The following is a 27,751-nucleotide window of genomic DNA, read 5'->3' as shown; positions in this document are numbered from 1 at the left end:
TTTAAGCCTTTGCTGCATGAATTCTTGGTATCTCTTCTCAGTATTTTGGGCAGTTAACCTATATGCTTACTTCTCTGGCTCATTAGGAGAAGGGAAAATGTATGGAGAAGTAGTGCACGATACTGGGAAGAATGCTTGGTTCTAGGAGTCCTTGATTGTGAATTCTAGTTAGACCTCCTCCTTTAGCTACTTTTTGGTACCGTAAGACTATATCATCTATGTTCTCGACCTCCAAGATTTATGGAGGTAATCTGTAAAATGTTTATATAAAGTATGGAGTGCTAGGTAAATATTAAGGCTCAGTAGTTCTGTCATACTGGTGAAGAGAGCCCTCGAACAAGTGTGAATGATAAGGGACTGCAGCAAAATCATGCATACTCTGATTATTTTTCCCCCTCCTCTCAAAATAATAAGCCTGCCTTCCCCTTTTAGGGGAAGTTTATTTGGTGTTAACCATTGTGCTTATCACTATGACTTATTTGTGCCAATAAACAAAACCACACTGATGAGAGCTGTGGGGCCTGTGCCTTCTACTTTGAATGCCCCTAACTCTTTTGGTACATTTTTTAAAGTCATTTTATTTGTGATCTGAATTTCTGCTTAAATGGAGAAATTTCCCAGGCTTCTCCAAGCATGGTTAGCTTTCTGAAACGTGATGTCATAATGAATTATTTACATCTTTATTTGCTTTATTGAATTCTGAACTTCTTAAGAGCTGGGGCCACATCAATATATATGTACGTGCATACCTAGCACTGTGCACAATGCCTGAGAAATACTATGTGACCAATAAATATTTGATAAATAAATGAAAGAGCTTAGCAAAATACAAAGTAGGTTATGTAAATAATGACTTTTTTCAGGAAGAGTAATAATACCAGACAGATCAAAGTTAGTGACCTCTAGTAACACCTGGACCATCCCTCACAGATGTTCTCTTCTAGGACTTTACAGGCTATGAGTTTCATTCTTAGGAAATAAGAGTATTTTTAAAAGTAATTAGTTTAAAAAAATTTATATAATAATCTCCATTTGATAAATAACCAAGAAAATCCCACCCAGAGACCCATTTCATCTTTCATTTCCATTTTTTTAAAACCATATTTTATAAAAAATTTACATATTTGCATTCAACTTAAATACTATCTTGTATTTTTTTTCCTCTCGATATGCCACAGGTATTCTCTTTTTAGTTATCTATAAAGGGGTTGGCAAACTTTTTCTTAGAGGGCCTGATAATAAATGTTTTAGACTTTGTACCACAGCTGCTTTATCCAGTCATCTATTGTAGGGCACTTTGTTTGCTTCCGTGTCCTGTCCACTGTGAATAATGCTGCTATGTGGACCTTAGTGGTTTCTGTGGCAGCTGCTCAATTCTGCTGATATAGCACGAAGGCAGCCACGGACCATATATAAACAAGTGGTCTGGCAGTGTTCCAATAACACTGTTATTTCTAAATGCAGGCAGCTCCCCCCAGCTTTAATGTGCTCACCTCTCTCCTATAGAACTCATATTTATCATTTAAAAGGTTATATAATAGTCCTTTGAATTATTAATTTACTTAACCATTTTTATACCTGAACATTTGGGCCATTCTTTTGTTCTCATGTTTGTTTTTAACTTTTCTGTTATACTGCAATGAGTGTTTCCTGTTTAGCTTTTTTTTTTATTTATTTATGTGTATTTGATGATTTCTATAAGTAAGATCTCAAGAACTCTTAAAGCCTGTCAGACTGCTTTCCAAAACAGCAGTGATAGGGGGAGCATTGGCTTAGCCACACCTGGCCTATCTGACTGGCATGTGACAGGAGAGAAGGGAACATGATCTAGAGCCTGTGCCAAAGAGAAATCCTGATTAGAACTCTGAGGGGTGTAGGTTGCATCATATGAGGTTACCAATATTAGACTGCTTTTGATCTATAAAATCTATGAAAATTGCGGTTTCCTGTAGTTTCCTGTAGTTGCAGTTTCAGCGTAATTAACATAAATGTTATTAACCTTTGCTTACAACACACCCTGTAACATTGTAGCTTGATTATATCATTATTTCAGTGTTCCCCGTCCTGAGTTGGACCTTTAGCAGGGACAGGAGGAGTGGCGAGCTGAGTTCCTGCTAAGGATGGTATCCTTAGCCAGAGGCAGAGATAGATGGGCTTCACGCTATCTTGAACCACCAGGATAGAAGCAAAACGTACCTATAAGTAGACCATTGTAACTTATCTTGTGCTATATATAGCTCAATGGGTGAAGAATCCAGGATTTAAATCCACCTCTTTTGGATTATAAGACCATGCATTCATTTCTAACTCTATCACTAAAAATGATTTGAATTCAGAGATAGTTAGATGTAATGAGGTAATTTTATCTTTAATTGTGCATTAGCCCTTTCAATACCTCTAAACTTGAGATTTGCAAACTCTCAGCTGGTTTTTGTAAATACGGCTTTATTGGAACACTGTCTAGTTCATTCATTCATTCATTTCCTCTGCACCTTTTATATCACATGGCTGAGTCAAGTGGTGGTGACAGAAGCCTTACAGCTTGCAAGCCTTAAAATGTTTCCTATCTTGGCCCTTAAAAAAGAGGCATGCCAACCCTTGCAGAGGGTAAAGTAGTATTCCTTAAATTAGATAAGGAGCCCTCAAACCATAGCTTGTAGGCCAAAACCAACCTACTGCATACTTTTGTCAAGAAACGTATTGAAACACAACTGACTGTGGTGCCAATTTGACTGCTTTTGTGCTTTTGTTCCATTAAATTCAGTCAGTGCCTGAAATTGTACCCACGTCAACTCCTCATAGAAATTTAGCATGCATTTTTCTTAATTCCTCTTATATTCTATGTTCTCATTCTAGATTATGTGTCCCTCCTCCAAGAGATATTATAGCATGATATTTTTAGGCTCTAGAGTCAAAGTCTCTGAGTTCAAATCCTGGATCTGTCACTTAATGGTTAACATTGAAATAAGACAAATGGCCATATTAGTGAAGTAAAGTAGAGAGCATATTTAATAATCAGATTATTTTAGCTCCCTTATGATCACAATAACCTAATAGATGGAAGATTGACAGAAGAGAGGATTCTGTTTAGTCATATGGGAAATTTTCATCACTTATTCTTGTGTTTTACTGGAGTGAATCTTCTCTGAGCAGAATTTTGTTTCTGTCACTTAACAGCTCCATTACCTTAGGTAGGAGATACATATCCTCTCTGAGCTGAGCTTCCACTTTCTCACTGGCAAAATAGGGTTATTGGTGTGCCTGCCTCCTCACAGGCTTATTGTGAGGATTAAATGAGATAACTTGTATAAAATGCCTGGTATGTAGCAGATGCTATAAAAATGTTAGTTTCTTTCTCTTCCTTTCATGGTCAGAAATGCTTTGTTATAAATTTTGTTTGGTGACTAACAACACACTAATTATACAAACATTTATTTCTCCTCCTTTTCTGGGATATTTTCTCAGAATGTAACCTCTCAGTGAAGTTTTTGCTTTGGTTGGTAGAGGCAGATCCCTAAGGTATAATGAAAAAGTGGTGTCTTTACTGTGAATGCGGCCTAAGAAATGGACCTGAGAGTTGACCACAGATTCATCTGGCCTTTTCTTCCCTTATTTGATTGCAGTATAAAGAAGAGGGCGGCAAGGTGACCAGTTACTGCAATGAGACGATGGTTGGGTGGGTGCATGATGTGCTGGGCCGGAACTGGGCTTGTTTCACTGGAAGGAAGGACACTACCTCTGAGAATGTGAACACAGCACACCTTCAGGGTCTCCAGGACAAGTGAGTTGTCACAAATGAAAGATGTGTTTAGTTTTGTTTTATAGTATGTGTATGTGGATGTTAATTCTTGGAAATTTTTGATTACATAAAATTTATTTGACTTGGAAACATAAAGCCATGTTATATAAAACTTTACTGGAAAAATATGTTGACTGATGTAATTGAGAGAAACAGCATTTTTTCAAAGCACTCTAAAAAGTGGCTTTAAAGAAAATTTATGTTAAGAACTATAGAGCTGCAATGACTAATAAAGAAAAATAATTTTATTATTGCCATGTAAACTATATTGCATAATACTTGTAGATACATATGTTTATGTTGTAACAAGTGTAGGTGATACTAATCGAACATAAATTTTAAACAAGGCAATAAATAACATTAAAATTCTTAGTATTTATGTAGTATATATCCTTTGCTAAGGCTACCATACATACAGAGTACCACAGACTGAATGGCTTAAACAACAGAAACTTGTTTTCCCACAGTTCTGCAAGCTAGAAGCCTTAAGATCAAGGTGTCAGCGGGTTTGGTTTCTTCTGAGACCACATTGGCTTGCAAATGGCCGCCCTCTCTCTGTGTCCTCATGTGGTTATTCCTCTGTCTCTGTCCTCATCTCCTCTTCTTATAAAAACACTAGTCATATTGGATTAGGGCCCACCCTATGACCTCTTTTTACTTTAATTTTTTTTTAAGGGCTGTATCTCCAAATACTGTCCCATGCTGAGGTACTGGAAGTTAGGACTTCAACATATGAACTTTGAGAGATCACAAGTCAGCCTGTAACATGAAGTTGATGTTTTTGTTAAGTTAGGTGCACTTTAGGTAACCAAACCACACAAACGAGATTTCAGACTTTTATTAATTTGGGAAGGAAAAGAAAAACAAATATTATCGGTAGTAACTTTTTCTGTTATATTTAGTTGTGGTATCCACGGAAAGCGTACTTGAACAATTCATCTAAAGCCAGGTCACACTGTAGGGGAATGACTGCAGCAGAGAGGTGGGGGACATGAGTTCAAAGAGGAGGAACTTTTCTTGGAAAATGCTGACGTAAATCTAGACTAATTCACCCTCCCGTCCCCCATTTTGAATTTAGCTTTTAAATTGCTTTGCTCGGCTTGATCCTTGAGCAACACATTTCCTAATAAGCCGTTCACTTTTGACCCTACCATTTGGGATGTGCTTTGTACTTTTTTGAGATTGCAAACATTGCCTCCTTTAGTGAAGAAGCTGCTAACTGGAGTGCTCAGAACCCATAAAGGGAGCATTTGGGACAAAATTACCCTCAAGATCTCTTTCAGCTCTTAGCGATCTTTTAAACCATAGCAAGGTACATTATTTTTAATCTCCTTGGATCTTAAACAGTAAAAATATTAGTATTTAAGACTTACATTGTCACTATGGTAATGCACATAGCCTATGATGTTTTGCTAGATGTTACAATACAGCCAGAGAAGTAGGGCTGGTTACTGCTTCTCAAATGCTTAAAGTCCATGAAATAGTGAGCCTCACCAGTAGAAAATATTTCAAGACATACATTTACAATTTCAATTTACTTTCGGGCTTAAAGAAACAAGTAACTGTAACTTGTTTTTGTTGTGTTTGTGTGAGAAATATGACACAGGCAGTTTTATAATCTATTTAGTGAAGGCACCTCTCTGGTTTCACACTTTGCAACAAGTAGGGAAGGACTTTGATAAAAACATTAAAACATCAGCATGGTTGCACTTTTTTATTCTTTTCAGTGCTTCCAGTTTTTTTGATTGTATTAAAGTGTTCTTTCCATGAACATATAAATTAAAAGAAAAAATTTCAGAGTATGCCTAAGATGTTACTCAGGTCAGATATATCTTGCTTTGCATAATTGAATGTTAATGGAAGTCTTGGATAGTGAATCACACTTAAGCCACAAAATCTTTTCTTAGTAGAAATAATATGGTAAATTCTGTAATTTCTAGCACCTGGCACATAGGTATGATACATGTTTGAATTAAATGAATAATCAATGCCCCTGATTTTTTTAGGGCTTTGTAAACATGCTCTGTGTATGTTAGATTTATTTACATCTGTATTGAAACATTTGGCATCAAGTAAACTGGTGCTTCTTAAATTTTAATGTTATCGTGAATCACCAAGGGATCTTGTTAAAATGTAGATTCTGATTCAGATGGTCTGGGTTGGATACTTAGAAGTCTGCATTTCTAACAAGCATCCAGGCGTTGCTGCTGCTGCTGCTGCTAACTGGTTCAAAAACCAAATTTGAGTAACAAGGATATAAACCAAATGTTCATGTGGAATCATTTTTTTTTTGTATCATGTGGTTATAATACTTGCCATGCTATATATACATTATATACAGTTTGTGCTGTCCTGTACTTTATTTTTTTATTATTGCAAAGTTATAAGGGTCCATTGTGGAAATTGTAGGAGGGGTGGAGAAAGGTGGCAATGCTATGTCACCAGAGATAACTATGATTGGCATTCTAAAAATATACTCATACTATAAATGTATATACTTTCACAAAAAATGGTAAATTCTCTATAAACTTCTTTGACATTCTGATTTTTAGTTTAATATAGTGTAGACACCCTTTCATATCACTAAATATTCTTCTAGACATTTTTACTGAATAACCCATATAGCAAATTAAGTACCATTATTTATTCAATCAATCTCTTATCTTAGAACATTTGTTTAGGTTGTTTATAATCTATCACCAGTATGAAAGTGTTTCATCGAACTTCTTTATACATACATGTTAGTTAACGTGAAGTTTTATTTTCATAGAAGACATTCCAATTCCAGGCTATTGACATATATATATATATATATATATATATATATATCTCCTCAGGCAAAAGTGAAAGGTGACTTTTGGACTCAGAGGTTGTCTCTTCATATATGAACCAAACCCAGATCAGTTTTGGTGCCAAAAAAAACAGCTTTGCTTGAATAAAAGGTATCAATACAAACTGTACTGTAAACAATGGTTTGTTTAAACTATGAGGAGCAAGGAAGAGAAGGTATTTCGAAAGCCTGATGACTTTAGAGCCAAATTAAGGGGATTTTTCAGATCAAAAATCAGTTACCACTTACTGTTAGAGTGTCTGATGCCGTTCCTCCTGGCTCCCAAAAATTTCTAAGCTGGGTTCACGGGGTCATATTCTGCATGGCTCACTACAAAATAACTTGAATCCAATGAGATTTCACTACATTAGAGTTAGGGATAGTTCAGAGATCTTTAGTATTTTGATTTTTGTTGTCTAAAACTGGAGTTTATTTTATCTTATAATTTCAGTTTATCTAAATTTTGTTTTCTGTATTTATGATGTTTAACTGTCCCATTGACTGTTTGGAAATCCAGCATTGTATGTCTCGCTCTATATACTGTAGTGCATTTAACTTATGAATTTCTTATACTAAAAAATGTAGAATAAAGACTATTTTGATGATTTGACCATAGTGCTGAAGTTACATTACAAAAAAAAAAAAAAATGCCTTGCTGAAAGATTATACCACCTTCCACTTAGGCCCAGAGTGTTAGAATGCCTGTTTTAATGAAGTCTGATTATATCAGTAAAGAGTATATCTGAAACTATCTTATTTTTGTTCAGGTATTCTAATAGGCCCTACAAATATAATCATGACTTTGTGAAAGCTATCAATGCCGCTCAGAAGTCTTGGACTGCAACCACGTACATGGAATACGAGACTCTTACCCTGAGAGAGATGATTAGGAGAAGTGGTGGCCATAGCAGGAGAGTCCCCAGGTAATAAAACACATGTCTTTATCACTAATAAAGATGTTTATGTTGAATACCATCCTCTCTTCCAACTAGCTCTCCCTGGGTTGCCCACCATTTTATTGGCCAACTTAAACTTTTCCTGTTACCTTTTTTCCAACCATTTCCCTCTCCTGTTCACACATACTCTGCTCTCCAAGTCTGATTTATGGGTTTTGCTTTCACAGCATCTGCCGCTTCCATGATTCCCCTTCCATTTTCTATACCCCGGCTTAGGGCTTTGTCATCTCTTTCCTGCCTTATGGAGCTACCTCCTGCCTCCTGTCTCTTTGTTCACTTGTCCTCCCTGTCTCCATTCTTAGCCATTCTATAAAGTACTTTAATACCTTTCTGTACTCAGCTATAATTGTGTTACTACTTATTTTCTAATAAATAAATTTAACTTAGTAACCAAAACCATCTAAATTGGACAGTAAATATATATAGTACCCTGACCTGCTTTTAAAGAATATTACACAATTGCTAAAAACTTTTCTTTCATGACCTCCATTCATACTACTCCCTTTGCCTCAAATACCCCTCAACTTGCCAATAACTGTCAAATTTACTACTTGTAAAAATCTCAAAATTCTCTCTCTGTTTGAAGGTCCAGCAAAAAACCATTCCTTGTAATCAATATACCTCTTTTAACTTCAGCTATAAGTGACATTCCTATCTTTAGCTTATATACTCCATGGTATTACTTTGAGAAATTAGATCATAATACTTTGAATTTTTATAGTCAAGAATTCAGTAGATTTTTTTTTATTCTTTCAAAACTATAGCTGAATCTGTCAGAGTATATAGTCCCTTAACATTTGTTAAATAGCCAACAATGTTTCTGTGATGCCATATCTTGCTTCAGAAGAAACTGACATCACTGAAAGACAGGGAACTGGAAACCAGTAGAGCTAATGGGAGTCAGTAAATTGTGTTGGTTCTTCTCCCTTAGTATATCAAAACATTTCTCAAATTTCAGGAAATGCAATGATTATTTCCTTAATATACTTAAAGTCCTTGGTTCAAATTTTAATGTTTGAACAAGCCACTGATTGGTTAATTGTTAACTGAAATGCATTTCTAACTTTTTATCTATAGACTAATAATTCTAAGGCTCTGGCATTTTTCCACTATGAGGCTGTAGGGAGATTTTTCCTATCCAACTGAGAGCATTCTCTCATAATTCTTCCCCTTTATCAAAATAATCTTATACAATATTTCTTAATGTGTATTCTAAGGAAGTTCTAGTCCATAAGATGCTCTGGTTAATCTAAATTGAAAAATGGAGCATATCACATTCTTTCTCAGATTCATTAGAGTGAAGGAATCATATACTGTGTCGATGTGAGACAGGAAGTTGTTAACCTGTTCAATGAAAGTTCAGAGGAGATGCTGTCAACATTTGAGCCTTGGGAGACTGGAGCACCTGCCTGAAAGACATGAGCCTCAGATACAACTGCTGCGCCATGCACCATGTATCTGTGGAACTCTTTTGTACTCGACTCTTCCCCCTTCCACCCAAGCACCTTTGCTTTTGTGAAGGGCAGGCTACTTTATGAAGGTCTGCTTTTAAGGCTAAGATAAAGAGATGGAATTGAGTGAAGTGGGATATACCGAAACAGACATTGTAGTCTAGCTCCCTAGTTTTCAGTAGCATTTTGTATATAAATTAGTTCTGTTTTAAGAATCTAGTGACATAGCAGAAACTCTCAGAGATTCTTAACATGAAGTTTGAGGAATTTGTGAAACTATGGAATCCAGAGTTTTTACTAGATTCTTAAAAAATCTGGACCCAAATGACTGAGAGCCAATAATGTATACTGTACCTATAATGTTATTAATTCTCACTTCTCCATCACCTCGATTCCTTTTTCACTCTCTTCATTTTCACACCATTGAGCTTCAGATGTCACATTGTTTTTGCTTTGTCTGTGTTTACATTGATGGGCAAACATTCTGCCTTATAGGATGGTGGGAAGTAGAAAATAAACATTTGAATGTCTGTTGTGTGCCAGATAGTCACTTAAATCTATCAGCATCATATTTAATCCTCTTAATGACATGGATGTTGATGATGATGGTAGTTATCATCATAATAGCTTAGTAATTTGTTAAAGAATTATCAGAAACCAACACTGTTCTAAGCACGATTTTTATAACAATCCTTTGAGTTAGGTGTGCTTAAACCCATTTGTATAGGAGTCCATCATAATTTTGTGATGTTAAGATCTTTGACTAATGTCACACTGCTAGTAAAAGATTAAACCATTTGTAGGAGGTTGGTATGACTTTGAGATACCTGCCATGAAACTATGTTATGCTGCCAAACTTCAATTCCATTTTTATCTTTCATATTACTTAGTGTATTCTTAGGCATACACAGGTCAGTTAGTTAATATTTATCGATTGATTGACTCTGTTGGCCTCTCACTGTGAAATCGCAGAAACTGTTTATTTCCTTTCAAAATTTGTTTGCATCTATTTTTTATTCATAAATCTCAAAAGAAATAGCCAAGGTTTATTTTTGGTTTATTTTTTTTTCTACCCTATATATAAAATTTCCATGTGCATAGCTTTTTATGTACGTTGGTTATACAATTGGCATTATCCAAATGAATGTTTTATAGCATTATTATAACTTCCTTGTATTTGCTATGGTAATTTCTATATATTTCATTTCTCTGAATTCTATCTTTTTATATGGTCAAACAATGTCTTAATTAATATTTTAGTGAGAAATTAACTGACATTTCTGTATGAACTATGCTGTCTGTTCTTCACAAATCTCAAGGTTATGAGTGATTTTTCATAAGTGATTTTTTTCTTTTTCTCTCTCTCTATTTCATCTCAATTCCATTTTGTCTTAGCATTAACTACTACATCATCTCTTAGAGAAGTGTGTGAGAGAGGGAACTACTTGAGAATAGTTACAGAGGACATGAAGAAGTCCAGAAATAATCTTTACAAGTGACTAAATTGGAACCTGGAATAAAACCAATTGGCTAACCACAAAAAAGTTAGAACAGTGCGGTATGATAATGCCAAGAAAATAAGAAATTCGCCTAGTTCACAATAACAGAAAAATAAATGTTACCACGGCGTAACAGTGCTGCCCTACCAAAAGGGTTGATGGAGCATAGAAAGAAGTGAGTTTTTGTTGGGGCTTGTGGATAGAGCTGCTCTGCGAACAGTCCTTAAAATTAGAAGTCGGGAAAAAACTCTAAGGGGATTTCTTCTAAGCAGTGGGTAACGGGCATTTTAGATAAAAGGAGCAGTAGCACAAAGATGTGGAACACAGAGCATTTGACAGACTTGGGGAAACTTCAAGAAATCTAGTGTGTCAAGAGCTAGAATTCTCTGTTTGTTTTAAATCTCTAATATGGAGAAGCTTGTAAAACAATTTTCTCATTTCCAAAAAAAGTTCTGTTCATTATTCATCGTCCAAGGCAACTCTTTTGTGTCTTACTTTCCAAGCATTTCATATAAGGTCCAGTTCTATAATGATGAAGCAGTTTTGTCTATAGTTTATGGAACTACTCTACCTACTTTATACTTAGACCTTTCATTTCTGTGCCTATTTCACTTCTTTTACAACCACCTCACTATCACTACCACCCATATCCTGAGTCAAACATCAGTAATTCCTCTATTTTCTCTATATCTTTCGTCGGCCATCTTTAACTTCCTACATCTACTTTCTTGGTCAAAATATGTTAAAAGTAAAAGAATGCAGCTGTTGAAGCATACTAAAAATAGCATCACAGTGATACACAAAACTAGTGTAATTTCACAGGGGAAAATTACTAGCTCATGAAAAAGAAATGGATAATGAAAGCCATTTACACAATTTAGTTATGAAATTGACACATTGTATAATAGACACATTATTGTGTTATAGCTACACTGTGAAACACTGATGAAACAAGTATTCTTTGGTTCTGAATCCAGATCTTAGCCAGCCAGGTAGTTGAAATACTATAATTAGAGGTTAGGAAATCATCCTTAAAGAAAAGTATATGTTGATGTCAAATGTATATTTCCATCCATCCTAGGCCCAAACCTGCACCACTAACTGCTGAAATACATGAGAAGGTTTTACGTTTGCCGACATCTTGGGACTGGAGAAATGTTCGTGGTACCAATTTTGTTACCCCGGTTCGAAACCAAGGTAAAAAAAAAAAATGTAATTTTTAATTAATTCATTCTGTAACATTTATTGAACGTTTACTATGTGCCAAGCTCTGTGGTATATTCTGGGAATATAGAGATGAAACGGGCATGATCTACTTTAGTAAAGAAATGGAAATGATATGGCCAATGAATACTTACTTCCTTCTTTTATATCCATGACAGGCTTTGGTATTAAATAATCTCTCCAACTGAGCTCAGCATTTCTTAATTGTCCTCAATATATGTTCCAAGTAGCAAATGAAATTAATCAGAGCGATGTAAGTCAAACTCATTTGCCCTGCTAGTAGGAGAGACTCATGTAGAAACAAAGAATTGCGTATAACTCAAATTAGTCTTCCTTAGCAAGTGGTTTGCTGGAATCCTTCTTTGCTACCTGTCCTCCCATTCCGTGCCTTGACCCCATCATTTAGTCTTTACTTACCATAGAAGCCCAGAAAATGTATCCTTTATATTTCTCTGGTAGATTTTTTGAGCTGTGACCTTTCGGTTCACTTTACATCAGAATATGACATATGATGGTAAATATTAACCTGGTTTCCCGAATGGTGGCCTGGGAGCAGAGCCAAGATTTACCAAAAGTATCACTCTAATTGCATTTTACTAGTTATTTTCAGAAATTGGATACAGTATGAGTAGATTTAATAATTTTTTCTCTAATAGCACTTGGTAGCAAATTATCTTGTTATCCTAAATTTTAGCCAACAATGACTTGGAGAATCATTTATATAATAGGTTTATTACTTCTAAGTTCATTTAGAAGATAATTACAGTACACATGACTGATTTGTTACTATAAAATAGGTGTAGTATTTGCTGTCTAGAAACATTCTGATTAGTGTCCCCTGAGAGGATTATAAATTAATAACACCCAAAAATAAATTGTTCTTTCCCTTCCCAAAAAATTCAGTGATAATCAGCCTCTCCCACTTATTAGCATTCACCACTGATCCTTCAGTTCTATCCTCACTGAGTTCTTGCAAAGTGTTTTAAATTTACAGAGCTTTGAACAGGTCTTGTAGCAGCCAGTCAGCAAGTTTCCTGTCCATCTGACACCAGAGGTTTCATCTCTTTGTCTTTCCTTGTACCAGTTGTTCTGAGACTCTTGAACTCTAGAGAAAGTGTGGGTCTTGAATCCTTCCCTACCTTCTCCCTTTCTGGGAGGGCTTCTATGGAAAGGGGGCATTGGAAATGAGAGAAATTTGAAGGTAATTGAGAAATTAATGGAAAGTGAAATTAAAAGTTTGATGTTAAGAGAGGGTTAAGATTTTTCTCTATCATCAAGCAGATTTTTATAGAGCATCGAACATGTGTTAGAAATTTTTTTTTAATAGCTGAGGATATAAAGATTAATATGACATGGTTCTTGTCCTAGAGACTTACAGTTCAGCAAGACCTGCAAGCAAAACATTAAAATACAATATGATAACAGATTTGATAGTGTTTTTAAAATTCATTGAGAGCATAGGAAAAGGTAGAAAGAAAAGTTTAGTTCCACTCACTTCCCAAAAGATGATTGATAGTGATGAAACAGTAATTCAAGAGAAGAGAATTAGACTTTCTAAAGCCAAATATTCTTTGATATTGGTTTTCTTGTAGCTTAGTAAAAACTAATATTGTTTCCAATGTTCCATATTCTTTGAGTGTTATAAATATGAATTGTACAGACAATGGCAATTTAAAAACAGAAATTTCATGGATTAATTCCTTTTGAATAGATCCCTCATCTGCAGTATTTTGTTAGATACTTTAGAAAATAATGTACTTACAGGTTCCTCTTTTGATTTTCTTTGGGTTTTCTGTAGTTTAGGTTGAGAAAAAAATTATTTTCTCTTCCTGCTCATTGGGCTTCTTGGAAATTTCCACTAACTATAAGAATACCAGAGTTCTATATAACCCAAAATTCAAAAGTTAGCCACAGTTGAGGGAATTCACATCTTTTCTCTCTTTAAAGAGCAAATCAGGATTAATAAAAAAAGAAATAGTGGGAGGGCACATGAGGTTTTACTTTGACACTTGAAGAAAGCTTTAGGCACCAGCCTTATAGCTATATTTACTTTAAAGTGTGAGAGGGAAGAGAGCTAGGAAATTGGAAGTGATGGAATTTCTTTGTTCTTCTCCCAGCTCTCCTTTATTTAGTACATCTTCAAGAAAGAAAGGGAGTGTCTCTTAGGTTGCATTAATTAGGCAATGCAGAGTGTTTTCCTAATGTTTAAAATCTAGTTCACTTCAGTCGTGTTCTAATACTGATTATGCTATTAGAGCTGGAAGGCAGGACCTTAAACTCTGCTCCACCCTATTTATTTGACACACAAGATAAAAAATGCCAAAAAGATCAAGTGACTTTCCCGGAGTCATATTGCTGAGTGACAAAGCAAGAAGAAAGGGGAAAAAAGAAAATCTTCACTACTTACTCCTAGTTCATTGTGCTCTCTACTGTCGAAAGCTGCAGCTGAACACAGTTAAACCTTGCGAAAATCATATTATCTGTTTGAGATTTTAGAAATTTGATTACTGCAAAGCTCTTTCTGGGCCAGATGTACTTCTCATCCTTTATTGCGTTGTAGTCTTCTTAAGGAGTAAGGGTCCTTTTAGAATCTAGATTCTGGCCTCGACTTTTGAAAAGAGGCATTAATTAACTGGGCAGCTGACACATTCTTCTGGGAACTACAGGGGCTTGAGAGAGGTTGCCCCCGGTCCTCATTCCAGTGATTTCCTCTGTTAACAGAGCACATTCTGAGCTCTCAAATGTACATGTGGCTTGTCCCTCACACAGTGCTAGATGGTCAGATGATGAGGGTTTAATGATTAATACCAAGAGAAGTTATTTCTTTGGCCGCTATGGGCCAAGAATGCTGGATAGCCAAAACGGGGCCATGTCTAGACTTTCATGGGATGTTATTTATTATAAGACCCTGATGTCTCATGAAAGAAACACTGGCTTTGGCTATATAGTTGCTTGTGAAGTTCTTTGACATTCAATTATTTGAAAGAGAGTTTCTAAAGATAGTGTTATTTGGATGGTTTCAAAACAAAAATGTGTAAGTTAATTTTGGTCTGTTTAGTAACTAGATGGCCAGGAAAGAAAATTTGAAAAAACTTTAAAGTAGATACAGATCTATAAACTGAAAGGGACACTAGGCCGGCATTGGGTAACACTTAGGCACTAATGCCTGCCATCTATTAGCTTTGTGATTTTGGACAGGTCATTATTGCCTCTTTCTAAGTCTTCAGTGTATGCATTATCAGATGGGTAGGTTGTACAGCTAGATGAATTCCAAGGCCCCCTTCTAACTGTTTCTCTTCTAATCTTTATAACTTAGGTGATCCCTGAGCAGCAAAAGCAGTATATGATATGAATAAATCTGACATGTTTATGGGGAAAATTGGAGGGAACATCAAACATGGTAGAAGTTCAAGGGTAGTAGGGCTCTAACAGAGTCTAGGTCCAGGACCTGTGGTATTGTTGGATTATTTAGAAGGTCTGCCTCCCGTAAAACTTAGAAACAAGTAAAGGTCAACTGTTCCTATTAAAGTCATTTTCTTTCCTGGATGTAAATATCTATTTGTTGTTCATAAATTAACTATTCTTTCTGCAAATATGCATCGAGTTCCCTCATCTCATCAGGCACCAAGAAGAAAAAAACAAATTTCCTGGGAACACTAAAGGAAATCCACAGTTTAGTTTGAGGAAAACAATATAAGTAATGCAAGTTTAGGATGTTGAAAGCTGAGCATAAAGTATCCTGGATTTTCTTTGCACTCAGGGAGGGACATGAATCAATAGTTATCTGGAGAAGGGAAAAACAGTGCCTCTGATTATACTTTGAATGCATAATGTTCTTTTGAATATTTTTCTGTCTAAGAAAGGCAGTTACTAAATTACTAACTTCAGATTTATTAAAGAGAACAAAGGCAGTGTTCTCTTTATGTAGAATTAGTTTTTTGAATTGTAATATTGTCTGTTCACTAATCTTATTTTATGTGCATAAGGGAGTGCTCGCCATTCAGATAATTTGATGACTAATGTTAATAAAGTGAATAACATACCAATTGTGCATAACTGCATTTAATACCAGTGTCTTGGATTTGGTACAGGCATATCTCCATGTAGAATTTATATCAGTGGCAGAGTGAAAGAGGCGGCCCCCTTCTAACTGTTTCTCTTTTAATCTTTATAACTTAGGTGATCCCTGAGCAGCAAAAGCAGTATATGATATGAATAAATCTGACATGTTTATGGGGAAAATTGGAGGGAACATCAAACATGGTAGAAGTTCAAGGGTAGTAGGGCTCTAACAGAGTCTAGGTCCAGGACCTGTGGTATTGTTGGATTATTTAGAAGGTCTGCCTCCCGTAAAACTTAGAAAGAAGTAAAGGTCAACTGTTCCTATTAAAGTCATTTTCTTTCCTGGATGTAAATATCTATTTGTTGTTCATAAATTAACTATTCTTTCTGCAAATATGCATCGAGTTCCTTCATCTCATCAGGCACCAAGATGAAGAAAACAAATTTCCTGTGAACACTCAAGGAAATCCACAGTTTAGTTTGAGGAAAACAATATAAGTAATGCAAGTTTAGGATGTTGAAAGCTGAGCATAAAGTATCCTGGATTTTCTTTGCACTCAGGGAGGGACATGAATCAATAGTTATCTGGAGAAGGGAAAAACAGTGCCTCTGATTATACTTTGAATGCATAATGTTCTTTTGAATATTTTTCTAAGAAAGGCAGTTACTAAATTACTAACTTCAGATTTATTAAAGAGAACAAAGGCAGTGTTCTCTTTATGTAGAATTAGTTTTTTGAATTGTAATATTGTCTGTTCACTAATCTTATTTTATGTGCATAAGGGAGTGCTCGCCATTCAGATAATTTGATGACTAATGTTAATAAAGTGAATAACATACCAATTGTGCATAACTGCATTTAATACCAGTGTCTTGGATTTGGTACAGGCATATCTCCATGTAGAATTTATATCAGTGGCAGAGTGAAAGAGGCTATGTAATAATAGAGATATTAAAATTATGTTCCTTTCTTTCTGGAATTGTAAAATAGAAGTCCGTTTTGTTACATGCACACCACATTTTTTTATAAGCACTTATTTCTTTTACCACACATATTGAAGAAACAGATAGAAAAATATTATTGTTCATGCTTATTACCTCAATGCACCATTTTTTTCTTCTTTTGAAATAGCAGCTATGTTCCTAGCATATGCTTCTTCAGTAAATTTATTTTGTCTTTGCCAGAGCATCCAGGTATTAAATAAAACTGGGTTCTTTTCTCTTCTCCCTGCCTCCATCCAGCAGCTGCTTTTCATGTTTCTCTCTCCTCTTGGTAACACTTTTCAGGAAACCATGGCTGCACTTCTGTCACCAGTTTCTGCTTAGAACTAGTCTATTTTTAACTTCATTACCGCTATCTGCCTTATATCTATACTTCCTCTTTGATCACCTTTAATAATATCATTATTACTGTTACTTTTCTTGGGTGTTTTTGTATTTTGCCTCCTTGACCCTGGTTAAATCCACCCCTCTGCAATACGCCCACCCATACCTGAGCCATTCTCAGGGCGAAGGAGACAAAATACAAAAGATATCTGCTCTAGAGATAATTAAAAGCTCCCCCCATAGTTTTCTCAATCTGATGGCTTAGAATATCACAGACATAAATCATTTCTTCATTATCACTAATACTACTATCAAATGCTTTGCAGAAGTTAGGAGTTATTTTTTTTCCTCTTAAAATATTTTCAAGGAAAGCCCTATATAGTAACATTTGCCTTTTGATGAAAAAGTTGAAATCTTAATGTTTGCCCATGATGTCAATAGTGTTTGTTGATTGACTCTTCTTCATTGTGCTCATCCTATGAATAACAACAGCAACACTCAGTATAAATGTATTAATGCAGCTCATCCACTCAGCTTGTTCTGTTTCTTTGTCAGTGCTTCAAAGATCTCTTGGGTTATATATCTTTCTTTTCCATCATCAGCATCTTGTGGAAGCTGCTACTCATTTGCTTCCGTGGGTATGCTGGAAGCAAGAATTCGTATACTAACCAACAATACTCAGAGCCCAATCTTGAGTCCTCAGGAGGTTGTGTCTTGCAGCCAGTATGCTCAAGGTAAGTGTTGTATTTCAGGCTCTATTTACCTATGTGTAGTTGGCCACTGTTGGCACAGGCAAAAGGATGGTGTGATAGAGAGAGAACAATGTCTGTCATCAGAAAACTGTGGTGCAAGTTCTGGCTCACTCTCTCATTAATGAGTGGTTTCTTATGGAATTCACTGTGCCATCCACAAAATGTCAATAGTTACTATATATCGAATGAGGACTGGCTCTTAGGAGCTTCTTATATATATTATCCAACCACCCAAAACCTTGAAAAAGTAGATATTATCTCTAATTTATTGACAGAGAACAGACATGCAGTTGTTCCATAATACTCTGAAGGTCACACAGCTTCTGAGCATTAGTTTCATTTTAAACAAAGGTCTCACTTCAAAACCTAACCTAATTCTTATTAAAACCATAGTAACACTGGTTTCTCTTTAGGAGAAATTTGAAATTTTGTATGTACATTTTCAGATCAGGGCATATGTAATGCATGTAGAAAGCCCAGTTGTCGTTGATTTAGGGGGAAACATTCTCATTTTGAAGTTTTCTGCTGGCAACCCCAGATTTGGCCACTAGAATGTCTCTCAGTTCACCAGTAAAACTGCCAAATGATAATTTGTCAGTGAGCCTTTCATTCTTACTGAAGTACTTATTAAACACTGACATTGTGACTTCTAGACTCTGGGGACTGTGATGTATCAAGACAGTCCTTCCCCTCATGAAGAGCTATCGTGTGATATCTGGATATTTAATAATGACAATAATAGCGACTTCTATTACTTTTACATGAAGTCACTAATTTAATCCTACAAGGGAGGTACTATTGCTATCTATATTTTACAGATAAATAAACAAAGGCACAGAGAAGTTCTTTATACAGTTTTGGATTTGAACTTGAAAGAATAGGAAATGAGACAATTTCTCCTGTGCCCTTTACTAATAAACTGGTAATAACTCTGTGTCATTCATCCTCAGGCTGTGAAGGTGGCTTCCCATACCTCATCGCAGGAAAGTACGCCCAAGATTTTGGGCTGGTGGAAGAGACGTGCTTCCCCTACACAGGCACTGATTCTCCATGCAAACTGAAGGAGAACTGCTTCCGTTACTACTCATCCGAGTACCACTATGTGGGAGGTTTCTATGGGGGCTGCAATGAAGCCCTGATGAAGCTTGAACTGGTCCATCATGGGCCCATGGCAGTTGCCTTTGAAGTCTATGATGACTTCCTCCACTACCACAAAGGGATCTACCACCACACTGGGCTAAAAGACCCTTTCAACCCCTTTGAGTTGACTAATCATGCTGTTCTGCTGGTGGGCTATGGCACTGATCCAGCCTCTGGGCTAAATTACTGGACTGTTAAAAACAGCTGGGGCACCAGCTGGGGTGAGAATGGTTACTTCCGGATCCGCAGAGGAACCGATGAGTGTGCAATTGAAAGCATAGCAATGGCAGCCACACCAATTCCTAAGCTGTAGGATATACTTCTCAGCATTTCATACTGATCACCATCAGTCATTAAAGGGGCTGATTTATTCACAGACTGGAGACTTTTACAGCAGCAGTTTCAGAAGATTACAAATAGATTCCTATGAAGATTTTTGCCTTTAAAATTAAAACCACTCTGATTTTAATATACCTTCCCATCACCACTGGCCTACTTTTTTCTAAGTACTCAATTAAATGAGGTTTTTATGGATGATGGTGAGCTATGCAGTACTGGATTTTGCTAATCTTTTCTAATTATTCAAACATGTATTTTTTTAAAATCTATATAAAATCACAAGAAAATATGGCAATGAATATTAAATTTTTAAAAAGATTTTTGTAAATGATCAAGTGATATGTATTATTTGTGTTCATTAGAGAATTTTCACCATTGACTCCTTCAGTTACATTCAGATCCACTTACGTTGCTTATATAAGTATTTTAAGAAGAAAAGGCACTTGAAGGTATTTCAATTTAAAAAAATACTATGAAACTTTATGATAGGAGATATGTTCAAATGATGACTAGTGAATGCTAAAATCATCCCCTGGATATTTGATGAGCCAAAGGCCATAGTGAAAAGAAATAGAAGTTTTGATAAAAATCTGGATATTTGGTTAAACCTTCTTATGGCAATCCTGCATTTGGAAGTATTGGTTAGTCTTCATTGGGTAAGCAGTAATAGCTTAATTAGCAGAATATTAGCAATTTAGATTTGAACAGATCTTTAAGTCTCCAAGAGATAGTTCACAGTGAAACCTTTCTGCTTAGTAAACTGATGGCATCTATTGGAAATGATGAGTTAGACAAAATTAGTTGGTCAGAGCTCTAAAACATAAACAAGAACCACAAGTCTTCTGGAGCTGGAAGACACTGAAGAGATCAGGCAACTTAACCTTTTTGCATAGGAAAAGAAACTAAGGCTTAGAGAGAGGGCAAGTAACTGATCCAAGGTCACGCAGATGGTAAAAGATGGAGTTTTGATCAGAACCTAGATCTAAGTTCTATTCTCCTTGAGTGCCTTAGACACTGAATCTTAGCATTTTCCTCTAGAATATTCGAATCACCAGGGATACTAGATGGATGCATACTTGGAAGTTTCACTTGACACGTTAAGTCTGAGTTTTATTTTAATCCTCATACTTTTTGCATTGCAATTCACTACAATGACATTTTTACTCTCCTTGAACTGAAATGGCATTCCAGGAATATGCTCATGTTTAAGGTGTTGCTTCTTGGGCTTGCTGGCACACTGAGACATACCTTTGACCTTTTCACCACAAGGTAACACAGAAGCAGACACTCTGAATGGCAGGCATAGCCATAGACCTGATCATCTGGAAAGCCTCCAAGGAAGTATATATATTTTTTGTTACTGTTACTGATTGAATGTAATTTTAGTCCTATGCTACGCCTAACCTTATCGCTATGTAAAAATGTAATAAGACTTTGAAATCAAGCATGAATTTCTTTTTCTCTAAAGTTTATAAAGGTACCACCTGTCAACTTTAACATAAGATTTTATTTAACACGTACAATGGAATTTATCCTCTGGTGTTCTACTGGACAGCAATCAGCAGACGCATATGAGAGCAAGTAATGAAGATACAGAACACCCATAATTTTGCACAATTTTCTGAGGGCCCTGCTTGAGCTCTGAAGGGAAATCATTGCCAGTATCATCTATTAAGTACTTCAGAAAATCTAGAAAACCTAAAAATGGGTGTGAACCTAACAGGCAATGAGAAGCAGCTCTTACAACCTTGATTAGTTGAAGGTATGAATGGTATGAAGAGGCCCAAAGTCTTCAGAGACTGCAAGAGGCCTTGTCCTGAATGGGAGTTCAAGTTACACTGCACTTCAACTTGCATTTATCTGCGTTGGAGTTTATTTTCCCTATTTCTATACTACAGAAAGATCACTTATTTCATATACAGTTAGATGAATTAAAAACTAACTAAATGGACCATCTTGGTTCCTCAAGCCATGTGATTAAACTGTTAAGCTTTACAAAAAGCAGCAAATTTCATTAACTAAAACTTGTTTATCTTGCTGTTAACAGAACATATAATCAAAGTCTGTTGACAAATTGAATTCTGGGAAAAATAGTAAAAGAACTCTGGCTAACCTCCCCAAAGATATTTCTAGAAAAACTACAGTGAAAACATGCATGGGTGACAGCACTGGCCACGAAAAGAAACTAAGTTTAGTCGGGCAGTCTAGCATACGCCATGATACTGATTTTGGTGCCTTGGTACCTGGACAGGATTTCTGGCTCTGCCACATATTAGCCATGAAACCTTGGTCTGTTTCCTTAAACTATCTGTGCTTTGGTTTCCTCATCTGTAAAATGGAGATAAAGGAATAGATATCTCTCATTGAATTCTCCCCTAAACCCCTACTATTGCAACAAAGGAACTAAATGGATTTGCACTTTTGTGTGATATTATTTGCTTTATTTAAGGTCAGACCTTTCACCATCCCCAATGGGTGAACTAAACTAAATTCAGATAATGAAGTTTCTCTGGCCATCCAAACTTGCTCAATGAACTTTGTACGACCTCTCACCAGTGAACTGGGGAACTGAATAGATTTGGATAGGAAGGGATACAGAGTTCTCTGAGGATTAAATGCCTTCAGATATGCAAAGTGTGTAGAAGAGTGCTTGGAACACAGTAAGTCATCTTTTTCTGAACTCGAATTGTAAAATAACCTTTTGCTATGGGGAAGCAGCTACCATGTATTCTAGTAAAAAAACAAGGTCTCCCCTACCATGAGAGGGTAGGGAAGGGATTTTGAGGTTTCTTTTTTTAAAAGGGGAAGAAAAGAACCAACAGGAACATTGGTACAAAGAATCCCACAGAGAAAAATCTTTAAAAACTTTTATGAATTAGGTGATTTTTATTTTTTTGGCGGGGGTAGGGGTATAGTTTTATATCGCCCCACATTACACCGCTGCTTCTGCTGCCTGTTTGGAGAGAAGACCAAGTGTGAGAGGTGATCAAGTTTAGATGGTTACAGCAGAGGTGAAAATCAGGCCCCGGCTGAGAGAAAAGTCACTGTAACTTTGAAGCGAAAAAGACTAATCTAAGGTTGTAACAACCGTATTTTCCTACCCAGAACTTTCCTGTTAGGGTAAGGTAAGCCTAACAGATTCACCACAATAATGCTGGAAGGTCATTTAGTCCACCTCTGTCATTAAAATAAAAATGGGCTCAGCAGGGAAATAACAGGCCTGCGGTTCTAGCTCCTAAAGATAAATCTAGACTCCTGTGTGTCCAGAACTTTCTACTGTAGCTGCTGCCTCCTAATTAAGAAAAATGGAGAAATCTAAATGTTATGAGAGAATTAATGTGACCGTCACCTTTCTCTGATAAAATCATTTCTAAGCTCCTTTCCAACTCTCAGAAATCCTGTTCTCATCTTTTGGGGAACAAGTACTCTAAACTCCAATCCATGTGTGGTGGTTTAGAAGGTTTCATTTAACAGTTTTTCTCTAAATATAGTGGCATTAATATTTGTATTTCTTAATTATCGTGAAGATTTATTTTTTGGTCTAAAGTAGAAACTGCCTGACCAAGATTGGAGAGTTTTACATATATCATATTCTTCTGCACTGATGGGAAGTATGTGGAATTAAAATTGTATATTAGTGATGGGTCAGTTAGCCTTTGGGCCTTAGTTTCATTGGCTATAAATTATTGACCTTATTGAACTGTAGTTCTGATTGAAAGTGTGAATTTGCCTGAAATTGCCAGGACTGTAAAGTAGTTGAACCCTTAACCTACCTTCTGGCCAAGCTGTACAATGTTATGGTGACAGCAAACCAAAACTGCAGGCGATAAATTAGCCCTGCCCAAAAAATGCAGCACATGCCTTTGTTGTTGGGGTCTTTCCTTTTCCTTTCAGTAGACCTTTTGTTAAGATTCCTTTTCTTCAAATGCTTTTTAGTAGTTAGCAGAAGTGAGAAATTTAGCTTCTCCTTTTCCTATTTTTGAGGATATGATGCTGATGCAGTACTTCTATTTTAAACTCTCTGTCCTAAAAGGCAATTTGTTTTTTGAAATTTAATTCTATAGTTAAATGGGAAAAGAGTGATAAACTCTACACTCTCCAAGTTGAGAAAAGAAAAGGGCCAACTTGTTCTTTCCTCTGATACAAAAGGTCTAAGGAGATTAAAATGCTAGCAATCAATTGAAAAGAAGTAAGTGGGAGAAATAGCCTTCCCCTGAGGAAGTGAGGGTGAAGCCAAGAAGGCAAGGCCATGCATTAAAGCAATCACTGAGATGATTTTTTTTTCCCGTAATGTATTTTCTTAACCTTCAAAAGTATTGAATACTTTCAGTATACTGTTGGATAAATGATAGAAAATGAATGCTTTCAGTATCAGATTTTATACCAACGTTCTCTCTCTTGTGGGGTTTCTGGAAAGCTAAAAGAAAAGCTTGCTTTTGCCTTACATAACTAGTCCTATGCCATCATAAGAAATGCACAGTATTCCTGAGGGAGTTTTTTTTCAGCAGGCTAAGATTCAATTGAGTAACAAGAATGAGTCTATGGAGAGAAAGTAAACAAAATAGCATTGTGTGTGAAAATATCATGGACTTTGAAATCAGACAGTGCTGCTTTTGAGTCTTTGCTCCTCCAATGTTTATTATTTGGACCTTAGTTCAGTTATTGAACAGAGATTTCTAGTCTTCAGTGTCATTGCCTGTTAAAGGTGACGCTAATTTTTACTTCGTAGGCTGTGACAAGGTTTAAAAAAATGGGTATTAATGTATTACCCATATTATTTTAAATAGAAAAAGGTTTAAAGTGCTTTACAAAGGTAAAGATGCAGAACAAAATAAGTTAAAAATAAGTGAACTGAAGTAAAGGAAGATAAAGGTAGAAAAGTAGGCTATGACCGTGAATAAAGTCTGTTCAGATCTAGCATGTTACCTGATCCGTAGGGAATGAAATGCTTCAATAGTGCTTCTCAACAAGAGTTGTTTTTGCCCCTCGGGATATTTGGCAATGTGTGTAGGCGTTTGGGTTTTCATATTGGGGGAGGAGATGCACTCCAAAATGAATTATCCGGCCCAAATGTCAGTAATGCCGAGGCTGGGAAAGCTTGCTCTACAGCGCGCCAATAAATCCCCGCCTCCCTGCCCCAGCACTAAATGAATGCTACAGACTTTGGAGGACGGAGAGAACTCTGAGGACTAAAGTTTTCCCAGAAGCTTCCAGAGAGCATACAAGACTTGAGCTTATTTGTGAAGAATCAAGAGCTGGAGTAAAAGATGTGGAGGCCCTGGGAGCGCATGAAAACTGAAGTTATGAGAGAAGATGAGGGCACTTCCATTTTGAGTCCATTTTGAGTAGATCCCACCCAATAGAAATGCACCTATATGATTTTTAAAATGTATAGAACTTTTTAAGTAAGTAGCTATCATTTATCATAAGAATGGGGCTCATTAGTGGACCAGACATTAGAAGAAAGGAGAAGGGGAACAAATGAGAAGATAGAATGATAATTGGAGGCTCATGCGTATGAGAAAATTCTGCCATAGAAGATGAATACACCATCACAATTCACCAAACATTTGGTCAAGATAAGGATGAGAAGAAAAGAGGTAGAATGCAGTATTCTTGCTTAGAAAGAGCATTTGTTTAAAACATTGGTTCTTCGCTCTTTCTAGGATATGGACCATGGATTCTTGAGATTAAAAACAAAAAAACAAACAAACAAAAAACCTATGGATCTTTTCCCCAGAACATTTCACATACTCATCCTAAAGTTTGCATAAAATTTCAGCATGTTCTTGGAAACTTACAGGCCCCAGAATAGTAAAGTATACTTTGATGTATATGGCTCTTTTTCTCCCACCTATTCTTGCTAGATCTGGAATTCCAAGCTGGAATTTAGTTTCCTTCAGCGCAGTAAAAGTAACATGCCATTGGGAAGACAGCTGACATTCTTGTTGCTCCATTGAAGGTAATCTTATTTTTCTCTGGGTGCTGTTAATTTTTTCTTTCTTTGATTTTCAACAATCTTAGTTTTATATGAGTAGACGGGATTTTTTTTTTTTTTTTTTTTTTTTTACTTTTTTTTTTTTCAGCAGTTGGCTGGGAGGAACCACTGAAAAGGCTTGGCAGGTGGGACTTGGGCACCTGTACCAGGTGGATAACTCAGCTTCCAATGGTGATTTCTCTGTTGGTTCCCAGCCCCTTGTCTTGGTTTCTCAGGACCTAGCCTCTCTCACTCCTTCTATCAGAATCTCTAGAGCAAGACTCTAACCAGTGAAATTCCATCAGGGAACTACGGTCCTTTCATTAATGAGAGAGACTTCTGGTGCCCACTGCCTGCCTTCAAGAATTCATTTTGTGAAACCCCGGGGCTCCTTATAACTGCTCCTGCCGCCCACAGGAGCAGCACTTCTCCCTCCCCTTGAACCTGTTGTTGCCTCTTTACCTTGACTGCCCACTGCAGCAGCTTCACCCAGTAGATACCTCTCACTGCTAAATTACACTTTATTTTTGCACCCAGTTCTGTTTTTATTGGTAGTAATAACAGCTGTCCTTTTATAAAGGTCTTACTTTTTGCCAAGTGGTGTGGTAAGCCCTTTACATATAATGTCTCATTCAATTCCTTGTAAAGAACCTGTTTTACAGGTAAGAAATCAGAGCAATTAAGTAACTTGCCCCAAATCACAGAGCTCATCCATTTACTTGGGATTTGAGCCCAGATCTCTGTTATAGAACCACAGCTCTTAACTACTCTACTTCCTCAGGATGTCCTTCCTGTGTCTCCCCCAGTGGTGTGTTGATCTTTCAGGTCTTGGTCCCTTTCATTTCTCTTGTCTTTTTGTAAGTAACTATCGTACTTGTACAATCCCTGAGAGATAAGACTATGCCTTCATCACTTAAATCAAGGTGAATAAAAGAAGGGTGGTCCCAGAGAGAGAGTTTAAGTCAGGAGGGGAATGGAGCAAAATTAATGAATACTCTATTTTAAACATGTTGGATTTCAGCTGGCTGCTGTAAACACAGTAAAAGCTTTTCGTTTCAACAAGTGTCTCACCCGAAATGTAATAGCAATTCTTAAGAAGGATTTGGCAAACCTAATGTTTAGCAGATTTACAACAATCGCTGTAAGCTTAAGTGGAAGATGTTTTTTGGCAATGCATTCAGCCCTCCAAGGGAGAGTGGATTTTTTTACTTGGAGCGCAGTGGCAAGGACGGTATTAAGGATAGCAACTTTCTTTCCAATAAAAAAAAATAAAAAAATAGAAACAAAAGAAGAAAAATGATTGAGGCCCTGTATTTCACATGCCTCAGGATATTAGTGGAAAGTCATCAACCCATGGTAAGTTCACAGAACTCATTTGGGTTCACGGACAGTTTAAAGTCAATCTGGGTATTAGATGATCTCTTTCTTTATATTTGAACTACCTACCTGTTGGGCTTTTGAAGTTTGATGTAATAAAAGAATTAAAAAGAAATAGCCTTGCAGTTTTTGCATGAATTTTTATAGAATTCAGTTCAGAGCCCTTTAGCATGAAGAGTGCTGGCTTTGGCAAGCATCCAAACAATATCTTTTAAGGGGAGCCTCTCTGTGCAATTAATCACAGCATTATTTACAGTTTTAAAAAGTTGGAAACAACCTAGAAGTCCAACAAATAGGAAGTAGATTACTTATAGTACACAAGCGTGACAATATACAATATTTTTAAAAAGCAGTGCTGCCAATATAACATTAAGAAATGTTTATGTTACATAGAATAACGTGTTTTCTTATGTAAAATGCAAATGGACATGGGAGAACCTTCAAAGGGGCAAGAGGGTTATAAATAGCTAAATTAAGTACTTTCTTTATTGTTTTTGTTATAGCAGCTATGTTTAAAATTAATAGAAAATGTAATCAAAATTTGCATGACCTAATTTTCACCTAGAGTGAAAATGGCATAGTCCTCACCACATAAATACGCTCAAATCTCTCCTCTCATAAAAAAGCCACCAACTTTTCATCCTACTGTAAATATCACTTTATTCTTTCCTTCTCTCAACAACTAAGCTTCTTCAAAGAATTTTCGTAACCTTCTTGCTTTTTGTTTTCTCCCCAATCAGTTGAAATCTGCCTTCACCAGATCGTTTCTTTGAAATTGTTCACATCAAGGTAAGCAAAAATCACCTTGTTGCTAAAAGCAATCTTCGGTCTTTATCTCAGCATTTGACATTCAGTCTTCCTTAACTTTGCAACTCCCAGCTTTCACATCTCTATTTCTTTACACTTCTCTTTTCTGGCTCCTGATCCTCTACCCATTCCTTAATTTTACTGTTCCTTCGGCTTCTATACCAATCCCCTTTTCCCCATCACTCTATATTATCTCTTGAACTTTTTCACAG

General features: G+C 36.3%; 1 protein-coding gene across 1 annotated transcript in view; it reads left to right on the top strand.

Annotated features, from left to right (window-relative positions):
- CTSC (cathepsin C) overlaps nt 1-20,875 on the top strand; it is a 35,975-nt gene extending 15,100 nt beyond the window's left edge. The window contains exons 3-7 of the mRNA XM_006926700.3: nt 3,624-3,781; nt 7,397-7,552; nt 11,617-11,732; nt 17,750-17,881; nt 18,850-20,875. Of these exons, the coding sequence (XP_006926762.1) occupies nt 3,624-3,781; nt 7,397-7,552; nt 11,617-11,732; nt 17,750-17,881; nt 18,850-19,352 (1,065 nt within the window). The 3' untranslated portion in view covers nt 19,353-20,875. The remainder of the gene's footprint in view (nt 1-3,623; nt 3,782-7,396; nt 7,553-11,616; nt 11,733-17,749; nt 17,882-18,849) is intronic.
- Nucleotides 20,876-27,751: the final 6,876 nt, after the last annotated feature.

This window comes from Pteropus alecto, unplaced genomic scaffold, assembly GCF_000325575.1.
Source record: "Pteropus alecto unplaced genomic scaffold, ASM32557v1 scaffold7, whole genome shotgun sequence".
NCBI classification, from domain to species: Eukaryota; Metazoa; Chordata; class Mammalia; order Chiroptera; family Pteropodidae; genus Pteropus; species Pteropus alecto.
The sequence above is the reverse complement of the archived record's forward strand: the minus strand, read 5'-3'. Positions and strand labels throughout refer to the sequence as shown.